This window comes from Penicillium hispanicum, assembly GCF_028827665.1.
Source record: "Penicillium hispanicum strain IBT 35686 chromosome Unknown utg000007l_segment0_segment0, whole genome shotgun sequence".
NCBI lineage: Eukaryota > Fungi > Ascomycota > Eurotiomycetes > Eurotiales > Aspergillaceae > Penicillium > Penicillium hispanicum.
Window position 1 is genome coordinate 2,837,679 of NW_026623199.1, and position 17,434 is coordinate 2,855,112.

The window sequence follows — 17,434 nt, forward strand, 5'->3', positions numbered from 1 at the left end:
ACTTTGGGTAATTGGCCACCTACTTGGCGTCATCATAGTCTAGACTACACCAAGCATACCAAATTTCATCTGGACTCATCTGTGGGCGTCTCTCCTCATTCTCCCACCATTTCACTCCCCGCTCAGGAGACCCAGGCTCATCCATCAAACCCAAGTCGCGTAGACGTTTTCTGTCCCATATTACCAGTCCTGATTCCATGATCCTGTGCATTACCTCTGCAGATGGGTTCACATGGCGACTGCTGATAAGTTGCGCGAGGATACGCCGCCCATCAGCTGGGCGCTTCGCAGCACCACGATCCTGCGACCAGGATACTCCAGCCGCGTCGTCTTGGGAGCTATCCTCAAGCTTGCAGTCTGGATCCGAGCACCCTGTATAGTAAGGCATTCGCTCCAGAGAGACGAGTCCCGTCCGTGTGGATGAGCGGCCACAAGTTGGAAGCAGCCCTCGGGCAGCGCACACGTCTTCCAGCACCGTGGCAACCAAGGGAGCATCCGTCGCAGACGGGAGCCACGCTACCAATTTGCTGACAGGCCATCGTCCCGACCGCGAGGCTGGATCGGACGTATCACTCGCGGTCCAGCGCAACCATGGCGCGTGGGCCCGGACGTCAAGCGCAAGCTGAATGAGCCAAAGTGCTCTCTGGATCCGATAGCCCTCTATCCAGGACGGGCTTCTCGTGGCCAGTGACTGGGGAGCAGTGACATCCTGCCCTCTGGGCCACCCATTGGTCCCCGGAACCCGAGGCAGAGCTCCTGAAGCGAAGTCAATCGTACGGTCAACGGCATGCCGGATTCTCAGCTTGGACGTCCGCCGCAAAAGCTCCGCAAGCACCAGTGCTGCAAGCCTGCGGATATTGGCAGCTGTGCGGACCAGGCCCACGTATACCTGTGGTGCGGCATCTCTTGGGAACGGACCAGGCCGGCGGTCGACATCGAGTAAGTTTCCGGCGTAGGCCTGCCTGAAAGATTCCAGGGTGGTGAGGGACGTGGCAACTGGCTGGCTGTGGATGCGGGCCACTGAATGTAGGACATTGTGCAGCTCGGGATTGAGGACGCTGCTAGCGATGGCATCTAAAATGAGAGGCCCCCGGGATTGAAATGCCGCGAACGCGTCGGGCGAGGCATGGATTGTGGCGTCGAGATCCTCAAACGTGCCCAGGTGCTGGATGATCTGAAAGGGAAGAGGGGCGGGCAGGTGAGAAAAGGGGTCCATGTTGGTTCTGGCGATGGATATGCATTGCTGGAGTCTCGCCTGCGGTGGATGCTTGGGGTCCACTTATGGCGAAGTGAAACGAAGCACTCTTATGGCGGAAAGGCCAAAAGCCAGGTGAGCGCCCCGATGTCAAAAGATTTCTAGTTTAGGCGAGGACCCGACGAATGGGGAATCAAGCATTTTCAGAAAATTACGACGATAGTTTAACGTGTCCGTACGGTTATACATTACTTACCTATGTAAACATACCTAGTACATGAATTAGGACGTAGAAGGGGGCGCCAAGGCTCATGAATCCATGAATAGTTAGCAGCTGTACTGAATCATTCGGTCTCGTGCCTTCTTGATAGACCAGAGATATTGTAAACCACGTTATACACAACGATCACCAATCACAACAGAGAAGAGTTCGACGAATCATCTTGTAATCCGACGCTCCACTCATCCAGAAGGCAGAAAAACAAGATGAAGTCAGGCGCAGTTGTCAGTCTAGGCATTTAGTTAATGATGATGCTATTGGGAGGTCAAGGCTGAGCGTACTCTTAGACCTAGAGTAGTGCGTAGCAGTCCCAGCCGCTCATTGTGGACTTGAATGTCAACTGCCTAGCGTGTAGAATAGAGGCCGGGCGCAAAGTGCCATGATGAGAGAACGACGTCAATGGAGCAATTAAGCTCCCTCCAAGAAATCGCGCTCCAACTGGGCAGCTCCAGCGCTTTCTGGTTTCCAGAGGCCCTTACATTATCTTGCACGCCGGGCACGGACTGACCGGAGACACATCGACGTCGATTGAATTCAACTTCCTCACACTCGTGCGCTTTTGAATCATAACCACTCGGCGGGGCGAGCCGTGAGTGTGAGCTATGGCAGAGCCTCTTCTTAGTCACTCGAATTGGCGCCTCAAAGTGACTGCAGGCCCAGACTATGACCCAGCCACGCACCAGACGGTGCAGGTGAACAGCGACACCCTGCAGTTCGACAGTGACCGTGCAACGGTGAACCTCAACGTCAGCATCCAGAACTACGTGGGTAGGGATGGCCGAACTGTGTCGCAGGAGAGTGGGAACTGACAATGTCGACAGGATACCCAGAGGGTGCTCCCAGCACCAGCAACTACTTTAAACACGCCCTGCACGAGCATGACAAGTACTCGATCGCATTCTCATTCGTACCCAAGCAAGACGTCAATGGCAACGATCTGTTCTTCGGAAATGACTTCGACCATCCGATCCGCGATCGGTTGCCGATGGGTTTTAACATGGGGTTGAATATTGTGAAATGGACGCTGGATCCAAATATCCACGGCGATGCTTACGCCGACGAGCCGTACCTGTACAGCCCAGCACTGGCAACGTGGAACCAGTTTCGCATCGGCGACAAGAATTCCCCGCCCGGCCAGGCGTTGACGAAAGATCATGTCGTGGAAGAAGGCGCCCAAGGCACCGAAGGACCGGACATTCGTAGCCGGTTCGACATTCCGAGCACGGCAGCTGCGCGCAGAAAGCATTTCCAAAAGGAAGAACATCGCCAGGCCTTCGACTTTGAGGCTGGGAGGATGTATATGGCTGACTTTGGGAACCAATTTCTGAACTTTAGTGGTAGGTCAAAGACGAGGGTTGGTGGACGTGGACAGTTATGAGCTGACAGTTGGAATGTCCAGATCTCTCTGTGACTTTGCCTGGGATCGAGATTCCAGTTCATAATTTGGTCGACAGCGAGAATAACCAGCTACGATATGTCCTCAAGGACACAAAGACCGGTCGCGCATATCTAGTCGTCCTGTTCACGCTTGTTCTGGGGAATCAGTAGACGAGAGCATGCGAGGAAGTGCCCTGGCTGGGTCCTCAGAAATGACTGCCCACGCCAATCTGTTGGGATGAAGGTGTTCTCCACTTGAATAAGAAGTTTCCAGATGAGACAGCATACACTTCCCCATGATCGATCTACATGAGGTTATTGGCGTATGTACCGCAATGAGACTCCTTGTGATGATGGAGGAAGAACTGGAACTGGTAGAAAACGATTGAACCCCCCTTCTAAGAGAAAAGAGAGGAAAAGAGAGCTAAGAGTTGCAAGTTAATCTAAGGGAGAGGGCTGCCTCAAGCGCAGTGCCATCGAATTTTCAATGCTGGTTGTCAACTCGAACTAAATTTTTGGGGTTTCTACCGTCATAGAACATGGTTTATGTACAAATCATCTCTTACAGTCTCTTCAGGACGTCGTCCAAGACCTGCTGGGTCGTGGCCTTGCCGCCCATGTCGGGGGAGAGGAACTTGGCCTCGTCCAGGTTAGCATCGACAGCAGTGTAGATCTTGGCAGCGGCGTTCTCCTCGCCCAGGAACTCCAACATCAGGGCAACGCTGCGCAGAGTGGCAATTGGGTTGGCAACACCCTTGCCCTCAATGTCGGGGGCACTGCCGTGGCAGGGCTCACCGATGGCGAAGCCGTCACCGACGTTGGCGCTGGGGACGAGACCCAGACTGCCGACCAGGGCAGCAGCACCGTCAGAAAGGATGTCACCGTACAGGTTGGGAGCAACGATCACGTCGTAGTACTCGGGCTGGCGGAAGAGCTTGTAGACCATGGAGTCGACAATCTGCTCCTCGACGTGGATGGAGGAGAACTTCTGAGCGGCGAGCGCCTTGCGGGCAGTCTCGCGGAACAGGCCGTCGGTCTGGGACAGGACGTTCGACTTGTGGGTAATGGTGACCATGGGCTGGTCGCGGGTGGAGGTGGCAGGGGCCGCGGCGCGGATCTTCTGGCGGCGCAGCGCAATCTCACCGGCGATGGTGGAGATGCGCGATGAGGCCCGCTCGGAGATGCGCTTGATGGCCTCGGCGACCTTGCCGTCGGGACCCTCCTTGGTTTGCTCCTCTTTCACGTACAAATCCTCCGTGTTCTCGCGGACAATAACCAGGTCGATCGGGTTGCCATTGCTGCTGCCAACGGTGGTCTTGACGGGGCGCACGTTCGCGTAAAGGTCGAGCTTCTTGCGCAGGGCGACAATCGGCGACGAATAGCCGGCGACCTTGGTGCTCGGGGAGCTGCAGGACGCAAAGAGGTCAATGGGATGTGGTGAGAAGGAATTGGACTGGGATTGTCATCAATACTCACCTGACAGCACCAAAGAGAGCACCATCACACTCCTTCTTGAGCGTGTCGACGGTCTTGTCGGGCAGGGCGGTGCCGGTCTTCTGGAAGGTCTCATAACCAGCATCCAGGTCGACAAAGCTGAACTTGAGGTTCAGAGACGAGGGAAGAGACTCCAGAACCCGTCGGCCAGCCTATATCCCGTCAATCGAGGGCCCACCGCAACAATTGGTTCGTTTTGTTTCGTCGTGGAGAGCTACCTACCGGGATGACCTCCCGTCCGATGCCGTCACCGGGGATAAGACCTGTGGGGTTTCTTAGTCTCAATGCATGCAAGCCACCAGTTCGCAACAGAGAGAAAAGTCTTACCAATGCGAAGAGTTCGAGCAGCAGCGGCCATGGCTATTTGTTCGGGGTTGTTCCTGACTTCGAGAACTCGCCGTCATCGGAGCTTTTCTTTTTGTATACGGGGCTGGATGATTATTGTTCCGGTCAGACTCCGGGTTCCGGAGTCAAGGCGTGCTCGCAGTACATTCTGGCTGGGATCAGTCGAAATCTTGAATATTCTTTATTTTCCTTCCTATCAATTGCCTCAAGATTTCCAGGCAGTACTTCCTACATTTCCCGGCAACAAATGAGAATATTCAGCCACATGGATTGCGGGACGTGCGTTGACTACCTAAACGGGACTGTTGTCGCGAGTCTCGGTTTTGCTGAACCACGTTCCTATAGTGTATAGTGGCACAGGACAGATGGAACTACCCTCACCACATGGTCGCTTGCATTTCAAGCTCGTTATAATATGCCACAGAAGATACCGATGTTTCTGTATTCATGAAGTATATAAATGTCGTCGCGCTTTGAGGACCAGATGATGAGTTATCGAAGCTCTCGATAGGCTGATGGTCTCATCTATAAACCCATTACACAAGTGGATCGTATCTACCATTTTTCCACCCCCATCCTTTGTCCTCGCCTCTAATTTCAACCTTGAGTGGCTCGGAAGTGGCTAGCTCATCTCGATTTTTAAGGTTCCCGGTTCCACGCTAAGCCCCAAGAGGTCAATTCCCACGAGCCCTGGACCTATGGCTTCCCGAGATAGAATGCTCGCGGGTTGCGACCCAAATTAGCATGGAGAAGGTATAGATGGATCATTTAAAAACACGACGAGTCCGCAAGGATTGGGCTGTTTTCAAAATATATTCCCTACTGGTTTTATTCCACTGAAACCTTCTATCTCAATCCCACACCAACATGACTGCACCCATAAACCCTCGAGCCATTGAGATCTCGATCTCATCAGGCAAACACAACATTGCCATATCGGAGATTATCATCTTCTCTATCGTCCACGTTGTTCAACTTACACTCAGATACATACAAGAGCAGAGATACTGGCACCACAGCAAAAACAAAAACCCCATCCGTTGTATCCTCTATTCCTGGTTTAGCATGAGTGGGTTGCTAGCACAGAGTAAGCGGTGTAACCTGCCAAAAGATTCATTGTATATACGCTGATCAATCGTGGTTACAGTTCGTATTGCCAGTTCAGCCATGATCCTGTCCACTTCACATCCAAGCGAGTCAATACTCATTGCCGAATCTTCCATGCAAAGCGTGGGCCTTTCGCCACTCTTTGTCGAAGTCAGCTTTGTCCTCTTGCGATGGTATTCAGTCCTTGACTTTTGTTCTACGCGTTCCTTAAACTTTGCTAATAGACTGTCTACACAGTGGCCAAGCTGGTCAATATGGACCTGGTAATTCGAAACACTCAAAGACCACGCGCTTCTGGCTACACTTCTTCCGTCTGCCCGTCGTTATCTCGATCATCCTTGCTGTTGTCGGTGGGATCATTGAGATTCGTCCTCTCGGTGAGGCTGGAACGGTCATTCTTGTTGTCATGTTCGCATTGATGTGTGGGTTGATTGCCTGGCTTGCGGCGAACTCGCGTTCGAATCTTCCCGGGGCAGGCTATCGCGGCATCCTGGTTATTGCGATCACTCTTCCATTTTTGCTAGTACGAATCATCTACTTCCTGCTGCAGGAGTATGGACCCTCCGACTTCAACCCGGTGACTGGCAATGTGGGAATCTTGGCTGGCATGGGACTCCTGATGGAGATTGTCATTGTCTCCTTGCTCCAGACCGCACGTGCTGTGGTCGAGCCCGTTCAGTTGGCAGGTGAAAAGAGGTGTGTCGAGGAAGACAATACTGAATGGTCATAAACCTGACACTGAACAATGAGACTTCAGTACCGGAATCGTCAGCATGACTTTTTGATTATCTTTAATATCTTGTTCGGCGTAATGGATAGCTCTTCTTCTTTTCAAAAACGGCTCGTGTCCAATCATGAAATGGATTCAAAGTTTTCTGGGCGGGCAGCCGCGTATGTTTTTGAAAATTCTTGTAGTCGACTGATTATCCATGATCGCGTCGCGGGATCTCCTACCTCGAATGCGACGCGCAAAGGAAATCCCATTCGGTAAGGGCCGAGGATACCGACGCTGTTGAATTCGACAGACCTACAGATCTGATCTCGGAAGTAAATCACCATGGCTTCGTGCGGACCAGGATAGCTGAACGTCTTGAGTGTTTCGTGAATGATCACCATGTAGGAATAATAGCCGCAGTATATAGTTGCATCAATCATATCGTTGTATGTCAGAATGACGGGGTATAAGCCGTCGCCCGTAGTGGAAAGCGCTTCGGTGGGGAAAGAAGCAGTCTGGGTCCATCTGTCGTACCAAATGGCCATTTTTCTCTGCATATCAAGTGCCTGGGTCAAAGCTTGAGAGATCACTTGGAGTGCCTCAGAAGTCGTGATATCCATCCCTTTCAGGCTATACAGCTTGTGCACAAGACTCGGGGAGTGGGTGAAGTGGCCGAAGAACTCTTCGATCAAGTCGTGAAATTCAGGAGGTATTTCTGTGGAAGATTGATACCGCATCACTCGGTGCCATTCCTCAGATGCTAAAAAACAATCCTCGCCAGCGAACATTGAGTGCATGACCTGTATCATGAGTAAGCATCTTTTGACATGAACGACCAAGGTCTTACACCAAGTCTATAATGAGATCAATGATGCCACACTCACTATCAATCCGCGAGACGCTTTGAGAAGGGATATATCCAGTTCGTTGCGGTAGCGGTCGGGCCCTCTGATCTTGATCAGTTGGCCAAGCCCTTGAGCATGTTTCATCCAAGACTCCGGGTTTTCGTGATCTGTAAAGAGCTTTGCCTCTGTGAGAACCTGCCAAGCCGTGTCAACAGGGCTGTCACTCTTACCTCGTACATGCACAGCAAAACCACGGCACAGAAGACATGTGAAGAGAGGCTTTCTGATGGACATTCCAGAGATTTCCTGAGTCTATGTAATGCTTCTCCATAGGCTGACCTGGCATATACAATCATCTGCTCATTCTGAGAGGCTCTGCCAACGTGGTGCGCCACAAAGGACCTGATAGTAGCATCCAATGTCTGGCTACAGCCATAGATGGACGGGAGGAACCCAAGCCAGTGGGAAACCACGTGTTTCCGATCGATTGGGGCTGGCTGGGAGAATTCATGAACAAGAGCCCCCAAACTCTGTTGCAGATTCAAATCCGCAGAGACAAACAATGATGACGGGCCCTCTCTTAGAGCCACTGAGTGGCTCGTTGATGCGTTGTTGTTGATGCAGGTTTGGCTGGTCGACCCAGGACTCTTTCGGTCGGTGTGGCCCGACTGGCGCCGCCGGGTCCGATATGGTTTCCCAGCAATGAATTTGAAGCCCTTGTCGTATCCGGGACATGGCTTGCGGTATGTCTCGCACTTGGCACAGCCTGGGACTCTTTCGTCACACTATTGGGGAATTTAGGATCAGCGACAGTCACAGTCGCGCCGCACCTCACACACCTTGACCCGACGTTTCACACACAGGGCACAGCCACTGCTGCGAGGAACGCCGACCATTGTAGATCATCTCATGGAGAGGAAATAACGAGGCGAGTTGGATCGATCTCGTATTCGAAACACGCCGGATGACATAATCCCGGGGATTCGTTGAACCGGCCCGCGCTTTGTATCTACAGAACGGCAAGTATTCTTCTATCGGTGTCAGATCTTCTATCGATGCTGTGCTGAGTCCTTAGATCTGGAATCACTTGAGTTTGCAACGCCATGTATCAGATCCCTTCTTTTCCGTGAAGCGGTGGCTGGATTACTGTTGCGTCCTTCCAAGGTGTCTTGTTTAAATGTTAGTTGACCGCATACTGGTCTCGATGCTCCCTGCATAGACAATGGAGAGCCGGGAAGATGCATCGATATAGTTGGATCTGCAACCAGACGTCACACTAGCCTGACAGAAAACCATTCCACATTCCGGTGCCTGGATCGACCCCACGGTCCATGGAACTGCCATGATCGAAGTTTGGCTTGCATTGGCTTGTTTTTTGTGCCCGTTGACTGTTTTGCTTTTGATCTTGCAGCAAGGAGTCGACATGACTGCGTGTCTAGGCTCGCTACCTTTTGAAGCCCAGCACACAGAGACGTGGCCATAATGTCGGATCCCGAGGATTCCTCCTACGGGTCGCCGGTCGCAAGTCGCACAGGGGACGGAGATGAAGGACGAAGGATTCAATGAGATCATGAATCCACCATGCCAGACAGACGCGCCCCTGAAAATGGAGGGGAGCCCGTAAGGCGCCACGGTTTCACCCCATTGGATACGCTAATCATCACTAGCGCCTTCGTGACCTGATCGACCCTTCTTCACGCTTCTTCCCCTTCCATCTATTCCGATATTCGTTTCGAAACACCGTGTTCACTCGTTGTTTCCAGTGTCTCTGCTCCAGCAGGGGAGGGGAATAGTGTGTGTCATCCCTCATTCACGTTGCAGGCGTCCCCGTTGCATCCCTGCGCCGCTCTGCGCGCCCCCCGACGCGTTTCCCCCCGACTCCCCTCCATTGCGCTCATGCCCCTGACTGTTTAACATCCTGCGTGGCCCCTTCAATTCATCATGTCCGACAACAACCACCACCCGGGCGTTCGCAGCTTGCTGGCCAAGTTTGAGAATAGCCAGAGCCCCGTCGCCTCCCCGCCATCTCGTGGAAGGTCCCCCGCCCCTTCGGATACCCCGAGCTCGACGAGACCGCTTTCCAGAGTACGTGCAAGCTTTGTGACTGTTGAGGGAGCGATTCAGTCAAACCCAGGTTCGCCATTGAGGAAGACAAGCGGGCGAAGTGACAGCCCTGGCATGTTTGGCCCAAAGATCAACGAGCAGGAGGTGGAGACGCGCCGGCAAAATGTGGTTTCGCCCACGCCTGCTGGTGCTGGTGAAAATGGCCAGGTCAGTCTGATGGACCAGGTGACAAGTGAACCACGGCCAGAGGCTGCGTCTGCTTTTACAGCAGCGCAAGGGAATTCGAAGGAGGAGCCCGCTGCTTCAGTCAACAAGACCGCAACACCCAATGAATCCGCACCTGTCAAGGAGCAGCCCGCTATCTCTGCGCCTGCGGTTGGTCGTGCGACACCGTCTGAAAAAGCAGCTCCAAAGACAGTGACCAAGCGGCCATCGAACATCCATGCTGCCAAAACCAATGCAGCGAGCAAGTCCGCTTCGACCGCAACAGCTTCGACAACCACCAAGTCATCTACAAATAACACGACCGCCAAACCACCCTCGGCTCGGGAAGTGGCTAAGGAGCGTGCCAATGCGCTCGCTCACAAACCGAGCCGCGTATCCTTGAACTCTGCGCCCAAGAGCACTGCTAGGACCGTTCGTGGCTCGACTCCCTCCCACGAGAGCTCCCGAACGTCTCCAACGAGTCTATCAGGCGCAAAGTCCCGAACCAAGTCACCCACCAAACCCGTTCGCTTGCCCGCTTCAATGACCGCTCCAACTCAAGCATCTGCAGCCAAGTTGGGAAGTAATGGCAGCTCTGCCGGGCGAACCAGCACTACTCCTTCCACTCTTACCAGGAAACCTTCCTCTCTCAAAAGTGCTACGGGCGCACCGTCCACGCGGTCGACCGCTGGTCCCACGGCAAGCGTCCGCCGACAGTCGTCTCGCCCTTCTCTCCCCACTCAGCCCGCGCATGACCGACCCAGTTCTCGTGCCAGCGACGTCGGTTCCAAGCCAGTCAACGAAGGGTTTCTTGCCCGAATGATGCGTCCCACGGCTAGCTCCGCGAGCAAGACCCACGATAGACCCGAAGCCAAAGCCCCCCCAAAGACGTCCGCGGCTCCCAAGGCCTCCAGACCATCAATGGGAAGAGTACCCGAGCGCGCTGCAGTCCAGCCAAAGGGAAATGCTGCCGTTTTGCGACCCCAGACTGAGAAGTCTCAGATACCGAACAAGGAACCAACACCGCAGGAGGAAGTGAAGCTTTCTCGGCAGGAGCAGGGGAGTGAGAAAGAGAACATCGAGGATGGTGCCCTAGCTATCCCGGAACACTCACCAGCCATGGAGTCCAATGACACGATTATCGAGGAGCCAGAGACAGAAATCTCTACCAAGTCTGTCCCAGAGCCCGCAGAGGAAAAACGATCGGAGGAAAATCAGACCGATGATACGAACGTCGAGCTAGTGAAGCCAGAGCCTACAGTTGAATCTGCTGCAGAGCCGGTCACCAAGGCTGTGGAGCCATCTATCCTGGAGGCTTCCACAGAGACCTCGGCTGAAGCTTCCACTGAGGCCGTTACTGAAGGAATTCCCGAAGCTCGCACCCACGCGGATGATACGGTGGATGCTCCTAAGGTTCCTGCAGAGACCAAGGATGAAGCTTCGGAGCAGAAATCTGAGATTCCCGATGTTAAGGATGCCGAACTATCGGCGGAGGTTAATGTCAAAGCGAATGGCGTGGAAGCTCCTGAAGTGCAACCTGAGCTATCTACTCAGGAAGTTGTCGAAGTTCCCGCACCCTCTGCTACTGCGATTGAAGCTGCCCCTGTCCACTTTAAAGCGAGCTCCCAGGCACAGCCAGAGACTCCAGAAGTTACGCGATCTACCGAGACCTTTGCCGAGGAGCCAAAGCAGGATTCATCAGAGACTGTGAAAGATGACACTGCTACCGAGATGCCATCAAAGTCTACCGACGAACCGACCTCTAAGGAGACTGACGCTGAGGAACAGCAGACAGGCGAAAGCAAACCGATCACCGATGACGTCGACTTTGCCAGTCTTACACTGAACTAGGAAACTAAAATGCATCTTCTCTCTTCTCTTGCATGCTTGCATTCCGGATCACCCTTTTAATTTTCTGTGCTTATACCCTTGGCCATTTCACTTTAGAGCTCCATGCTCTACCATTGGATATTTTGTCGGACATATTTCTGGTGCACGTTTGTCTTCTTTCTGAACTACTTCATGGATTATCATTTCCTCAAGCCGCGATCCTCACATCTAGATATCCTTTGATCCCCAGTGATGGGGATTATCGCTTTATCGGAGGTGATTTTGGAAGCATATTGTTTTATTGAGCGATTCAGAGCATTCTTCGGTTTGAGCATATTTTTATCATCCTGTCATATATTTCTGAGCCAGTGCTTGACTCATTTGCTATTACTGTACATCAGTTACTGTACGTCAATGCCAATTTCTCGGGAGCATATATTTTCTTCTTAGTTTGATTGGCGCCTTATCTGCTACCTAGATATGATGCTAAACGAACGCGATGACATGCAGTGCATTCTTGACTCCGGATTCCCATCAAGAACAAGATTCATTTACCGGCAAGGAAGCTGTGCCACAGCTGCCTCCAGACCGGCCGAATAAATACAACCAACATGACGTAGTCATGATAGATGTCAGAGGTCGGAAGAGATCCCATCACAACTTCTTCTCAAGCTTCTTCAGGAACCGATTCACGCCACTCTCGAACCGAGCCGCGCCGTCCTCCAACTTCCGTGGCCGCTGCCCAGGATTCTTCATAGCCTTCTGGGCATTCTTCTGTGCGTGTGAGTGCAGTTCCGCCTCAGTGGGCCTGTATACCTGGCTATGGACATCATATTCAGAGGCCCCAGGCTGCTGAAGCGGCTGCCTCTGGTCGTACGAGTAGTGTGAGTAGCCACTAATTGAAGGCGGTGATTGAGGCGAGCCATATACCTGCGGTGCATACAGGTGAGCATTTGGATCCTGCGGCGGGGGCGCAAAAGACACCGTCCCCGGCGTGTTTGGCGTCCACTGCTGGCCGCCCGCATAGACGGCTTGCGTGTATGATGGAACGACCGGGCTTTGGGCGGAAGAGCTAGCGGGGAATGAACCAGTATGCGTCAGGCCGGCGCTTGGGGGCGGGGAGATGTAGCTGGGTGGCGCGGTGTACGGCGCGCCCTGGGGCGAAGTTGGAGGACCCGCGAATGCTGCCATTCCCACTCCGCCGGCCACTTGATGTGGTGGTGTATATGGAAGGCCTTGGTCTGCGGCTGCCGCGGCTGCCAGGCCCGTTCCCTGGGTTCCATCCTCGGGTGGCGGGGTCTTCTCGCGGTGCTGAATCGGCTCTGGTGCCGCGGGGGCTGCTGGATTATATGGGAGTGGCGCGGTGGATGCTGGTTCATCCCTCTGTTCTGCAGAGGTTTGGCTCTCGACATTGGCTTGATGTTGCTCCGCTGGCGGGCCGCTTGGGGGAGGTGGAGGGAAACTGAGGTTTGGCGGGATGCCTTGCGAGACTGGTGCTGCTGTAGCCGCGGGCTCGGATCGAGAATTGGGCGTCTGGCCATTCTGGTATGCAGGGTCGGAGACAGCTATGTCTTCGAGCTGTTGGACCACGGAGCTCAACTGTTGTTGTGACTGCGTGGGTGGATGACGATCGGTCTCCAACTGGGAGGTAGCTAGGATACGCTCGACAGCATCTAGGAGCTGATCAGCATCCTCCAGAGTCCAGAGGTAAATATCTAGTGTGTGCAGGCGATGGAGTTGATGTTGTTCATTGTGCTGGTCTGCGCTAGGCAGTCTCCACTCATATTGGGATGCTTGCTGTTGAGGTGAACCGGGAACGCCTTCCACCGTCAATGTGCAGAGAGTCGGGAATTGTGTCGAGTGCCGTATATGGACGGCATCCAAAGAGCCGTGGAATGCATCCTGGTCGGGAGTCCCGGGGTTATTGGCTATTTCGATGCGGGCCTTATTGTGAGAGGCATTATGATAGATATACAAGTATGACCCTTTATCAAACCGGTGGTGGAGAGGTCTGGGGGTCGGCGCAGTGAAATAGTAGTGGATGTCCGCAAAACTATGGCACGACACGTCAGACCTCACTTCAGGTGCACATTTGGCCGAGGTGTATCCTGAGGGGAAAGGGTCAGTCCAACTCACACGGTCACAAGCCGCTCTTCGTCAGCCTGTGGAGGCATGGTTAGCGATTTGGTTGGAAGTGCGGAGAGGAAGATTGTGGACGAGAGCGAGAGAAGAAACAGAGGACCGGGGACTTACAAGATGCAGCTGCAGCTACCTTTATAGCATACATGGAGGGGTCAAACCGCGAGAGCCTGTGAAACGCGGCCTCGAGCCGCCGTGTCTCTAGGCGCTTAGAGTGTGATGTGACGAGAGGGCGGAGTACCCAGTACCTGCTTGTGCAGTAGATAGAGCACTAGTGGGGCAGGTATCGGGTACTTCGTGCCTGGAGCATAGACTAGGCTCATAGTTCGGGGTGGCCGGAGGCACGGTTTCTCCGAAAATTTCCATCTCCGACACGCTTCGGCCTTGCGATTGCTACGAGCTCGACCGCTTCATTCCAACTCCTCCGTCTGCTCTCACCTCTTGAGGAGCTCCCTCTATTTTCTCCTTTTCTCAAGCCTTGATTGGGACCAGTCGTCCTTCCCACGATCACACCACCCAACGTTCACTCTCCACATCTTTCTCTCCTCTGAACAACGGCCCCGGAAGGGCCAATTGTTGCTTCGGCCTTGCAAAATGTCGCTCGTCAACCTTGCCTCCGTGTGCGCTCACCTCAACAACGCCACAAAGGCCCGTCTTGGCCTCACCTCGATCCCCAACAGCAACCTCCACCTGAAGCTTTGCCTGGCCCTCCAGAACTCCGGCTATCTCTCTTCCGTGGTGCGCGGAGGCCCGACTCCTCCGCCTGCGCACCCGATCCTCGGATACCCGTCCGCTAACGATGAGGTCGAGAGTGTCGAGCCAATTACGCGCGATAATGTTGCCTCAAGACGTCTGTGGCTGGGTTTGAAGTACTGGCGCAACGAGCCGGTACTTGGCAAGGTCAGCATGGTCAGCAAGCCGACACGGCGGGTCACTCTCAATGTGGAGGGATTGCGACGGGTGGTTCGTGGCGAGGAAGCCAGCTACGTGAGTGGGCTGCGCTCGCCCGGCGAGAGTCTTTACCTGTCAACAGACCGCGGGGTCCTGGAAGCTCGTGAGTGTGTGGAGAAGAAGATCGGAGGCTTGGTTCTGTGCCGAGTGCTATAAGTCTAAAGTGGTTTCCGTGGCGGAGGCATCTCCCCCCCCCCCCCCAGCAGAAAGACGGAATACGTGGAATTCTTTGTTTTCCTTTTGCATTTACCCTGGAGTTTGTCGGTTAGTCGCCAGCGGTCTCTCTCGAGATTTGTTTCCTTGTGCGACTCTTGGAATAATTTACCTCGGCCGAGGATCTGTATATTAGATGTTTGCGTATACCACTGGTTGTATGCTCTCTTGGGGTGGTTGCGGAGCTGTCGCATAGCAACGCCATGTATACATAACGACCTGAACCATGTCCAGATCTTCTATATTCCCTCAATTGGCTCTTTACTAAACTACGTGATTGCTGGGGGAAGTCCTGCTGTACGCCTCTAGCTTGAGGTTACGCGCTGGGGGGGGGTGATCACCGCTCCCCGGTCGATTGGTATGCGGGTTCCGCAGAGTAGTCGGTAACCACCACCCCATCGTCTGATGTCCGACGTGCCACTCCCTTCATCATGCCTGAAAATCACATTGTGGCTTCCAAGAAGATCCTCATATCCGGCGGCACCGGGTTTGTCGGCTCGGCCATCGTGCGCGCGCTGGCAGAGAAGTATCCCGCGTGCGCCATCACCGTCATCGACCGCAGCCCCCCACGGCCCCAATATGCATTGCCGGCGAAGACCACATGCATGCAAGTCGATGTTACCTCTGCAGAGGAAGTCAGTCAGGCATTCGAAGCCGTCAAACCAGACATTATTATCCACACAGCCGGGCTCGTACCTGCTCTCGCTGACCGGTTCGGTCGACGGCTGGAGCGGGAGACGTGGAAGGTCAATGTTAATGGCACACAGAATATGCTCGATGCTGCTGCACGAAACGGTACCGAGGCTTTCATCTACACCAGCACTTGCTGCGTAGTGACCGACAACATGAGGGTACCTTACCACAACATCGACGAGCGATGGCCAGTATCACCGACCTCGCTTATATACGGCGAGTCCAAGGTCATAATCACCGAGCCATTGTTGATTGATTAGGTATCTTAGTCCGTGGGAGTGGGAAAGGATGGCTAATAGCAAATACAGGCCGCGGCTGAGGCTCTGGTGCTCCAGGCATCCAGTAACAAAATGGCGACATGTGCCCTCCGGCCCTCCGTCCTCTGCGGACCCGGCGACTATCAGCTGGTCCCAGCCATTCACGCATGCATTGCCAAGTATGAGACGCTGTTTGTGATCGGCGATGGCACCAATCTGTGGGACGTGACCCATGTGAGCAACGTTGCGGATGCTCACGTTCTCGCCGTGGAGAATTTAATCACTGTGCGCACTGCCGCAGGAGAGGCCTTCTTCATCCAGAATAACGAGCCCATCACGTTTCGCGATTTTTGCCTAGCTATCTGGGTGAGTTTTGGGCATGTCCCGCCCTTTGAGATTCGGATTCCGGAAGGATTGGCGTATCTTGTGGGGTTGATGTGTGAGATGGCAACCTGGGTGACGGGTGCAAGCACCACCCTCAGTCGCGGCAGTGTCCGAGATGCATGTGCTGTTCGATACGCCAGAGGAGATAAGGCCAAGGCAATCCTGGGGTACGAGGCTCATATTGGTATTGAAGAGGCCATTCGGTCCAGCTGTGAGGTAAGCAAACTATGACCCACCGAGATTGCGATGGCAATGATCGGGGTTAGCTACTTGGCTAGCTAATACTCGGGTGATGCAGGATTATGCCCGTCGCCTCGGGGTAGAATTACCAAGCCGAAAGCAATAAGGGGTGCAAGCATGTCCATTGAAACACATTGAAATTAACTCTTCCGGCCGAGTAGTGGCTGAGGATTGATACCCTGCAATTAAGCCCAATCATTATGCGTGCCACTAGTGCTTCTTCCATATATTCTTTATATTAATAAATATATAGTTTTATAATATTAATTATATAAAGAAACTAATAAAATAATATATATATCTATATATTTTTAAAGATAAATATTTGAATAGTTTAAACTATATATTTAAAAGTTTAATAAGAAACTTTATAAAAATTAAAAAGATATAATAAAAGAAATTTTTATAATATATTAAATCTTTAAGAAGAAACTTAAATAAACCTTTAGAGATATTAATATTTAGTAGATAGCTAAAAAAGACTTCAATAAATCTAATAAACTAGTTTTGTAAATATTTATATTACTGAATTTTAATAAATTATCTTATATCTAGACTATAATAATAATATCTATATCTAATTATTTAAATAAGATGTTAAAAAAGAAATTAAAGATAAATTAATATAAATTAATTAATCTATTAAAATATTAAAAATAATTAAAACTATAGTTAAGTTTAATAACTAACTATATAAATAAAAGTTTTAGTAAAATAAAATATAATATAGTAGATAATATTAAACTAATAGATATTACTATTAAAAAGGTAAATAAAGACTATAATAGCCTAAAAAGATCTATATTAATCTTTATAAATTATAGTTAATAGAGTTTAATATAATAAAACTTCTAATTAAAGAATAGAAATAATAAAAAAATAGAAATTTTATTTTAAATATAATAAACTAGGCTATATAATAAAAAGAATAAAAATAAAGTAAATAATAAAAAGCTATAATAGATTAATATTATCTAAGAAAGAGAAATATATAATACTACTAAGACTATAATGTCACACACCAGCCGATCGTCTACTGCTGTGTTAGCCTTGCTGCCTTAAAGGTGATACTTCTCTTGGTAGCTATAGTCCCTCTAAGCT

The 17,434-nt window shown here is 51.9% G+C and overlaps 9 protein-coding genes across 9 annotated transcripts; 5 read left to right on the forward strand and 4 right to left on the reverse strand.

Annotated features, from left to right (window-relative positions):
* Positions 1-19: 19 nt before the first annotated feature.
* N7459_008828 (uncharacterized protein) lies at positions 20-1,216 on the reverse strand (the record flags this gene model as incomplete). The annotated part of the gene is made up of 1 exon (XM_056947996.1): positions 20-1,216. One exon carries the CDS (start codon positions 1,214-1,216, stop codon positions 20-22), a length of 1,197 nt encoding a protein of 398 aa, XP_056797506.1.
* Positions 1,217-2,098: 882 nt separating this feature from the next.
* On the forward strand, positions 2,099-3,023 carry N7459_008829 (DUF1769 domain-containing protein; the record flags this gene model as incomplete). Its single annotated transcript, XM_056947997.1, has 3 exons — positions 2,099-2,243; positions 2,297-2,812; positions 2,875-3,023. Coding segments are annotated over 3 exons (810 nt in total), but the record flags the coding sequence as incomplete, so codon positions are not given.
* A 391-nt stretch (positions 3,024-3,414) lies between these two features.
* Positions 3,415-4,704, reverse strand: lysB (homoisocitrate dehydrogenase lysB; the record flags this gene model as incomplete). Its single annotated transcript, XM_056947998.1, has 4 exons — positions 3,415-4,258; positions 4,329-4,498; positions 4,569-4,609; positions 4,674-4,704. 4 exons carry the CDS (start codon positions 4,702-4,704, stop codon positions 3,415-3,417), a joined length of 1,086 nt encoding a protein of 361 aa, XP_056797508.1.
* An 854-nt stretch (positions 4,705-5,558) lies between these two features.
* Positions 5,559-6,528, forward strand: N7459_008831 (uncharacterized protein; the record flags this gene model as incomplete). Its single annotated transcript, XM_056947999.1, has 3 exons — positions 5,559-5,778; positions 5,839-5,971; positions 6,036-6,528. The coding sequence occupies 3 exons, from the start codon at positions 5,559-5,561 to the stop codon at positions 6,526-6,528; spliced, it is 846 nt and encodes a 281-aa protein (XP_056797509.1).
* A 122-nt stretch (positions 6,529-6,650) lies between these two features.
* N7459_008832 (Zn(II)2Cys6 transcription factor) lies at positions 6,651-8,254 on the reverse strand (the record flags this gene model as incomplete). The annotated part of the gene is made up of 4 exons (XM_056948000.1): positions 6,651-7,313; positions 7,398-7,553; positions 7,589-8,143; positions 8,198-8,254. The coding sequence occupies 4 exons, from the start codon at positions 8,252-8,254 to the stop codon at positions 6,651-6,653; spliced, it is 1,431 nt and encodes a 476-aa protein (XP_056797510.1).
* A 1,045-nt stretch (positions 8,255-9,299) lies between these two features.
* On the forward strand, positions 9,300-11,477 carry N7459_008833 (uncharacterized protein; the record flags this gene model as incomplete). The annotated part of the gene is made up of 1 exon (XM_056948001.1): positions 9,300-11,477. One exon carries the CDS (start codon positions 9,300-9,302, stop codon positions 11,475-11,477), a length of 2,178 nt encoding a protein of 725 aa, XP_056797511.1.
* A 633-nt stretch (positions 11,478-12,110) lies between these two features.
* On the reverse strand, positions 12,111-13,630 carry N7459_008834 (uncharacterized protein; the record flags this gene model as incomplete). The annotated part of the gene is made up of 2 exons (XM_056948002.1): positions 12,111-13,509; positions 13,593-13,630. The coding sequence occupies 2 exons, from the start codon at positions 13,628-13,630 to the stop codon at positions 12,111-12,113; spliced, it is 1,437 nt and encodes a 478-aa protein (XP_056797512.1).
* A 559-nt stretch (positions 13,631-14,189) lies between these two features.
* N7459_008835 (mitochondrial 37S ribosomal protein uS8m) lies at positions 14,190-14,702 on the forward strand (the record flags this gene model as incomplete). Its single annotated transcript, XM_056948003.1, has 1 exon — positions 14,190-14,702. One exon carries the CDS (start codon positions 14,190-14,192, stop codon positions 14,700-14,702), a length of 513 nt encoding a protein of 170 aa, XP_056797513.1.
* Positions 14,703-15,190: 488 nt separating this feature from the next.
* On the forward strand, positions 15,191-16,439 carry N7459_008836 (uncharacterized protein; the record flags this gene model as incomplete). The annotated part of the gene is made up of 3 exons (XM_056948004.1): positions 15,191-15,679; positions 15,761-16,309; positions 16,392-16,439. 3 exons carry the CDS (start codon positions 15,191-15,193, stop codon positions 16,437-16,439), a joined length of 1,086 nt encoding a protein of 361 aa, XP_056797514.1.
* Between the last annotated feature and the right edge of the window lie 995 nt (positions 16,440-17,434).